This window comes from Crocodylus porosus, unplaced genomic scaffold, assembly GCF_001723895.1.
Source record: "Crocodylus porosus isolate Cpor-Errol unplaced genomic scaffold, CroPor_comp1, whole genome shotgun sequence".
Taxonomy (NCBI): domain Eukaryota; kingdom Metazoa; phylum Chordata; order Crocodylia; family Crocodylidae; genus Crocodylus; species Crocodylus porosus.
The window spans coordinates 21273465-21281694 of NW_017728948.1; the positions used below are offsets into that span (position 1 = coordinate 21273465).

The window sequence follows — 8230 nt, forward strand, 5'->3', positions numbered from 1 at the left end:
GGGGTGTTGTTTGCGGTTGGTTTTTTTAACCAAACTTACCACTTCAAACTGCTTCAAATGTTCTTGTTTTTATTCACACAAAATAGTCAGGCAGCAGGCAAGACATTCCCTCCCTATCCAGAACAGTAAATGTATATGTATACGTATATATTAATGTGATTATCTAAAGACTTCCTCAAATTCTGTACAAATATCAATTCCCCTCAATTTGCACATAATACCAACAGATTTAGTTTATCAAAAACTGATGCAATTTATCTTTAAAACTGCTGCCAGTTTTAGCACAGGTACTCCATAAACACTTCTAACTAGCACTTTGGCACTTACTTGTGTATAGTAAAAACTATGCATGATATTAGTCCAAAGCCAAAGGTTCTTGATTTACCACACAGATCACTGGGCTGGCCTGCCAGTCAACACAAGCCTGATCACCCTATAGCTAAACACTGCTCAGTATGGGTGTGTACTCCAGATACCACCTGCAAAGGAGCGGTGCACTAATTAGCTCCCATGTGATTGCAACTGGGTTTTCTTGCCATGAGTTCTGGCATCCTCGAAAAATGCATATGTAGATGAGGCATAGGGTAACCTGGTCTGGCTTTACTTAATGGAGGGCAGTGCCACACTAGTCATATATGCACCAGGCTGAGAAAGAGCAACAGGCAGATTCTGAGTCAATTATTTGGGGCCCCATGTGGTGATGTTTGCCAGACATTGAAGGATGGTAAAAAAAAACAGGAATCATTGGAAGTGAGGAGAAAGGAGAAGGATTAATTCCATAGCAAGCTGAAAAATTACATTTTGTTAAGGTAAATAAATGTGCTTCACACATTAGAGATCTGTTGCAATCTGTCTGCAGGTCAGTCTTCCACACCCACCCGAAAGTAAGCCTTAATTCTAGAGCAGGGATAGGCAATTATTTTGGGTGGAGGGCCACTTACTGAGTTTTGGTAAGCCATCAAGGGCTACATGACAGGCAGCCAGGGGCAGATAAATATTAATTTTCTCAATATTTTAGGGGCTCTGTGGGCCAGACAGAATGGCTTGGTGGGTTGCATCCAGCCTGTGGGCCGCATTTTGCCCACCCATGTTCTAGAGCATAAGACATCCACCAGGAAAAGGTAGTGGCTCCACAAGCTACCACAAAACCAGGCCAGTTTTCTCTGCTTACAAGGCACTTGTTACAATTTATTGAGGTCTCTATATCAAATTAGTGCAAATTTACAGCCATATAGCTCAATATCAATGTTTTGCTTTTGTATTTTATAAAAACACACTATTCATTACAAATATTCAAATGTCAAACTGTAACAAAAATCAGATAGTGATAGAAAGCTTTAATGCAAATGAATTGCTCTGACAGCAACCCAGCTGTATCAAATTATTTTTTTTCCAGATTTGATCCTGTGATAGCTTTTACCACCCCAACAGTGACAGAAGATGACATGAAAAACATCGTAATGTGTACACAAAGCATAAGCAAGCACTTGGTTTCACTAGACAACATCTAAAATATGTAAATACCTGTTCCTGCAGATCGTAGTCATAGCTATCATGCAGCAGAAGACTGAGGACATACCGAGTATAAATCATGGCATCAATGCCACACTTCTCTAGCTCTTGTCCCAGCCAGGTCTGCACTGGGCCCAAAGCATGAAGCAGAGACATTTCAGAAACAGATACAGGGCCTGGATAAGAGCTTGAGGAGCTTTCAGATGGCAAACCATCCACAACAATTGTACAGATAGGGCGCATGAATCTAGGTGGTTGGCATCCTTATAACGTGAAGCATTTTCTGTAGTTGATATTCCGTCGATATCTGGAGGTGATTTTCACTCCAGTATATAGGAGAGAGGCTTGACTTCTAGGACAATCATTTATATTTCCTGGCAGTTAGCCGTCTAGAGACGAACATCACTCTTCAGGCATGACCAGTGAATAAACTAAATCCTAATAGCAAACACATATGTAGATGTGTTTTTCTACCTTAATTTCACATTGAGGCCAGATGCAAGTCCCCAGCCGGACCTATAAAAAAAGGAAAAAAAAAAAGGTAAGTTGTCATCATATATTCCATTAAAAAGAAAAATATTAATAGTGAGCAAATATTCTAAATTGCAGTTACTTATGTATTCTGCTTATTCTACGGCAAAGGAGCCAAACTCACCTTGTGTCCCAGGCCTGCAGGAGCATAGGGACATAGCTGAACATCAGGGCACAGAGACAATGGTGACTTACAGTGCCACCACTATCACTGTTACGATCACACAGTTGCCAGTAGCAACTGCTTTTTGTATGTGCTCCCCCTCCAAGTTGGCACCCAGGGCAACTGTGCCATTCATCTCACCCTAGTTATGCTACCTGGCCAGATCTGGACCACAGGGCCCAGTGCACAAGCAAGCAATAGTAGCTTTGGCTCTAGCTCCAACTTGGAGCATGTGGCAGCAGCTCTGACTTAGAGCATGTGGTGGCTGCTCCAGACCCTGCCACGTGCCTTGTCCCAGAGTCAAAGCTGCTGTCACTGTATATCTCATGCCATGGCAGCAGTTCCAGCTCTAGAATGGAGTATACAACAGGGGAGACTAACCAGGAAGGTAGGGTTATGACAGCGGTGTCAAGCAAAGCAACCGGACAGTATCCAGGGTTTTCAGCCCTCACACCATCAACTGCCATGTTCGCTGGAGCAGGCCACGCACCTCTAGCCACACACCCCAGGTCCCTGTGGCCCACCAGTAGCAGCGCAGGCCACCTCTATGCAACCTGGAAAGTTCTCCAAGTTTCCAGGAGATTTATAAGCAGGCATCACTAATACTTTCTTCTGAGAAGGTACAATCCAGCTCAAGTTAAAGCAGAGACCAGGTTTCTACCCCACTTCCCTAGCCAAGTCAACTAGTTTAAAGCAACTAATGAAGGATGTAGGATTATAAGTTCTGCAATCTCTCAAGTACCAGTTCATATCAGCTCTATAAGCATTTCTTTCCCCCTCACACAGAAGGAACCAGGCCCAAGGTGACTCAGTAGTACAATGGTTCTCAAACTTTTTAGGCTCAATGTACCCCTCATCACAGTCAAGGCCTCCCTTCAGAAAATGCCAGCTTTTAGCTTTCACTTGTTTTTTTTACTACAGAGAAATAATAAAGGTATTCTGCAGTTACAAAGAACTTAGAAAGACAGGTCAGAATATTCTGACACTATGGATTCATATTTGAAATCTCTGGGTTTACCTTGGAAAACATATGTAGGTGTTTTCATACCCAGCAGTACTAATATTGCAGGGCACCCTTAAAAAGGTCCCACAGTACTTCAGGGTATCACCTGGTTGAGAATCACGACACTAGCCAATGAGATACAAACTGCAAAAAGCCCAACAAAATGTACAGATTCTGTGAAAACAAGACCAAGGATTATAGCAAAACCTCTGGATAATGGTAGGTATTGAAGCTCAAAGAGCTCAGTTAGCATGCAAGAGCCTATTTTGAATACCAGAATAATCTTCTGTATATGCATATTTAGTTTATTCTTTAACACAGTTTGGGAGAGTACTGTTAACTTTGTCTTCTTCCCCAAATTCAACTCCTGCCTTTTAATCGACCAAAAAATGACCTGTCAGTTTATATAATATCTAGACAAAAATGCACTGAAATCTTCAAACACATGGGAACTTTCCTTGCACAAGTTAGTTGTTAATACGTACAGAATACATCAAGATCTTCGTTTGATTAGATATCGAAATTAGGAGTCAGTTTTGTGCCATTTTAAGCATGATATTACAAACTTTAGTAAGCAGTACCTCTAGCATATCAACAACAAAGAAAACATTTCAGGTACAGTTGTAATCATCAGCAACCCTCTTTGCTAATATATATACATCTCATTTTGAGAAAAAAAGAACCATTGTAGGTTTCATTTGATTCTTAAATATTAAACATAGCAGCTGGTCAGCATCAGATTTTTATTGCCCAGAATCTTCTGTACAAGCCAAACTCATGGGGAAAATGGTGCAAAGGACTGACATGTGAAATGTAGTATTGTTCCGTTAAGTATTTAAGGGGAAAGAAAGCAAGCAAGCAATTCCCCATGTAAGTTCAGTAAAGCATTCTACAAACTTGTTAACATAGAAGCCAAGATATTCACAACTGGTACACAAAGGTTGACTAACTCCATGTTTAGACATTTGACCCACAGCTGGAATCCCAGAAGTGCTGGAAATCAAGTCTCTGTGAAGTGAATGGTAGCACAGGATAAAAGATAGCCCCTGTTGTACTTCATGTTCCCCTATTTGGTCCTATGGCAATGCCAGTTCCTGCACAGCTAATTTCTTCCTTGGTGGTGTTCTTCCATTGCCACCTCTATACAAGTGCCTGATAGAATTCCTGATTTAGGTGTCATGCCAGAACTTACTCAAAATCTCTCCATAAAGCTCCCCCCTCTCAAAAGTGGTAAGAGTTACAAATATTCTAGTATTCCCCTATAAGCAGCAAGTAAAGCCAACAAAATCTTTAAGAGCTGTAGAGTTAAAAATAAAACTTTCCTTAATACTTTTCTTTTTCAATATATCCCTTTTATCATCTTTCTTGTAAAAGATGCCTAGATTGCAAATGTTATAGGGTAGGGGTTGTCAACTGGGGGTGTGTGTATCCCCAGGGGTACCTGAGAAGGCCCTAGGGGGTACACCTGGGTGGGTGGGGATGGAGCATTGCTACACACCATCCCACGCTGCTGCGCAGGCACCACCCGCACAGCCAGACGTGGGGTGGGACAGGGGAAGCTTGTACGTGGCAACTGCTGCCTTTGTGTTAGGATGCACACCACGCCACCCCCCGCATCCAGCTGTCAGGGATACACTGATCCAAAAAAGGTTGAAAAGCCCTATTTTAGGGCAAAGGATATGGTTTTCATATTCACATCTCCTAGGATACCACTGGACCCACAAAAATGATACCTTCAGCACTGATTTCTACAGCAATAGACAATGCTCATGATCATGATGGCAGGATCAAGGAAAAGTTGAGGTATGAAACAAAAGAAAAAAAATAATATAAATCAGATATTCAAAAACAACAAAATAAAATGAAAAAGTAATTTATTCTAACTATGCAGATTTGTTTCTTTCTGTGTCCACCTTCCCCCCCCCCCGGCCACATTTCTTCCCTCTCACTTTTAAAGCATACATAGGATTGGGGGGGGGGGGATGGAAGGCAGATTAAGTATACACTAAGTAATCTTTGGCTTGTAAGGAATCAGCCCCAGAAATCACTGCAAACATGTCAGACAGTGCTAGAGTGCCAGAAATTTACTGAAAGAACACCAATTTATTAATAGTATATTTCTCTGTGCATTTAAAAACATTTTCAACACAACTGAAGTGTTCCATTTTGAGTTTAATAGATATTTACTCTGTCCATTTTAAAATAACTTCATTGCAATTCTAAAATTTGTATATAAATACAAAGAGGTTGAAATCATAAATATTTAAACATTATCAAAATGAAGGGTTTATTTTCCCCAAAATTTTGTTTTTCAGGAATTCTTTATTATTAAGTTGTAGAACAGAAATATTCAATTCCTACAGAAACTAGGAAGCAGTTCTAATTTGATATATTAGATATATAAAACCAATAAATTGCATGAAATGACAGAGACTGAGAACTTTGTAGTGTGCACACACAGAAGATATGCCTAGACATCACTTAAAGCTGCAAGACCGGCATCAAAAGCCTCCTCTTCATAAACTCCATCTATTTAGCTAACAAGTGTTAAAATTAAACTTACTTTGTCTACATTAGACTCAACATGTGTGAACTAAAATATACCCTTACTCCTACAGGTTTAGCTCTCTCATGTGAACACTGAGCCTCCCATTTTCTGGGTGAGTGCCATAACTACTAAGCTACTGATCTAACAAACCTCCACGCCATTGTTATCCATGTCTTTTTTTTTTCCCCAAATAAGGTTTCAGAGACGTATATCTTCCCAGGTGGATTAAAGTCAGACTATGCAGCGTAAGTGGAGTCAGATAGGTGGCTAGATTGCATGGCATCTGAGCACATCCACTAGGATAGGTTTAAGTCAGGAGTTTTCAACCAAAGGTATGAGTACCCCTGGGGGTACTTGGCAGTGGGCACTGCCAGTACACGGCACCGGTTTAAGTCACGCAGGATGAATTAGGATCTAAAATCTTTGCACATGACACTTAGTGCCTCTTACACATCTAGGAAGCAGAAGAGAACCTAGGTGGACTGCAGGTGTCAGTGCTATTCACAGCAAGTTACCTTTAAAATGCCATAAAGGCATTCACCATGATAAGTACCCTCTAAATGTTGTAAAGTGATACTACTTCAGATGATGGTTATCTTTGATCTGTTCTACCCAGGTCCCTCCAGAGCAGGGGTAGGCAATGTTTTTTTGGCCGGAGTGCCGATAAAACCACAATGTTTACCTTGGCCAGTGCCGGCATGCCAGAAAAACAAAATGGGGGGTGGGGGGAGACAGTACATAGCAGGACACACTGCATATTATTATATTTAATAATCATAAATGTTGCCTTTATTGTTGTGTATTCCTTTTTTGTTGAGCATGTTGCGATGATAGAGAGAGAGAAAAAAAAAGAGAGAACCAGACACATGCACACAAAGAACCATGTATGCAAACACAGAGAACCAGAACACACCCAGAACAGACGCATGCACACAAACATCTGGAACCAGACACGTATGCACACACAGATATACAGAACCAGACAAGAGGCAGACAAATACACAGAACCAGATGTGCGGGCGCATGGAGCCAGGCTCCTGGGCCACTGGACAAAGTCCAACACAACAATGACCTGGTCCCACCTGTGCTTCCCTGGGGAGCCAGCCCCCAGGCTGTAGCACGGCTGGCCAAGGCCACCATTCGAAGCTTGCCCATCAGCCCAACCACCCACCCCACCACCCCACACAGCTAAGCCTGCAAAAGGTGCAGTGCTCCTGGCAAGGGACAGTGCCAGCCTCATCCTGGGGGGGCGGGGGGCAGAGCTAGGCTCGGAGCAGGCGGGAGTCCAGCAGGCTCAGCTGCAAGCCCTGCTGCAAGCAGTCTGGGCTCCATGGCTGGCAGCAGCTGGGCTGCCATCACCCAGGAGGCTACAAACAGCTGCTCTGGGCTACTGGCGGGTGCACACATGCCTCAGAGCAGATGGTGGGATAGAGTCTGAGGCAGCACAGCCTTCCTACTGTCCACTCTGAGGTGCACGTGCAGTTGCCACCAGCATGGAGCGGATGCTAGAGCTGTGGAGCCCAGCGCAGCTGTTTCCAGCCTGCCTGCTGCCTACTGCAGCTGCCCAGAGCCCAGGCTGGCTATAAAGAGCTGCACTAGGAGACAAGCCATCAGATCTGTGCCAGCAGTGGGGAAGAGGACGGGGTTGCATTGCCTCAGGCCGCTCCCCAACTGTCCGCTCCGAGGCATGTGTGTACCTGCCAGTCTGGAGCTAATGCCGGAGCCTGGAGCAGATGTTTGCAGCCTCCTGGCTGAAACCAGCCCAGGCTCTAGGTAGCTGCTGCCAACCACAGATCCCAGTCTGCTTGCAGCAGGGCTTGCAGCTGCCCAGCCGCCTGCTGGGATCAGCCCGGGCTTCGTCGCTGGCAGCAGCTGCCTAAAGGCCAGGCTAGCGGTGGCATGCTGAGCAAAATGGCCTTGCGTGCCATGCTTGGCACACATGCCGGGGGTTGCAGATGCCTGCTCCAGGGTATTGTTAGTCTGCTACAGGGTGATAAAATGCTCTATTTTCATTCCTCCAGCATACCAGGATCCACAATTCCCAGCCCTTCCCACTCCTTTGCTTCATGGGCAAGCTTTCAACCTTCCTGAATTCTTCTGTCCAGGGGGGTGGTGCTGGCCCTAAGCCAAAACCCTTCCTGCCCCTAGGGAAACACAACCTCAGCACACCCTACAGCTTTGAGCAGCCAGGTGCAGCTGCCCAGCTTGCTGCTTGCTCTGCTATGCAACAAACTCACTGGATTTCAGCTCTGTCTCAGCATGGCATGCATGCAGTGAGCCCACGCTGGGTCTCAGCTATGCCCTGGTGTAAATGCTATCCCAACTCCCCCCACACCTCAATCTCAATACAGTTAAATGCATGCAAGATTTTGGGCCTTTTTATTATTCTTTTTCTATTCTTCCCCCCATCACTTCAGTCTTTTTTTCACAAGTTTTCCCCTCCCACCTGTGGCTCCAAAGTGAGGGAAGCCAC

The 8230-nt window shown here is 44.1% G+C and overlaps 1 protein-coding gene across 3 annotated transcripts in view; it reads right to left on the minus strand.

The window, feature by feature from the left end:
* The window catches only part of KIAA0232 (KIAA0232 ortholog), an 85354-nt gene extending 83311 nt beyond the window's left edge, over window positions 1–2043 (minus strand). For 2 of the 3 annotated variants that reach the window (XM_019552967.1, XM_019552968.1), the window contains exon 1: window positions 1987–2043. Coding sequence is in view for 1 of the 3 variants with exons in the window: in XM_019552966.1 (XP_019408511.1) it covers window positions 1525–1755 (231 nt within the window). In the remaining 2 variants the exon portion in view is untranslated. Of the gene's footprint in view, window positions 1–1524 lie in introns of all 3 variants that reach the window. The other variant, XM_019552966.1, reaches the window with a different exon arrangement.
* Window positions 2044–8230: the final 6187 nt, after the last annotated feature.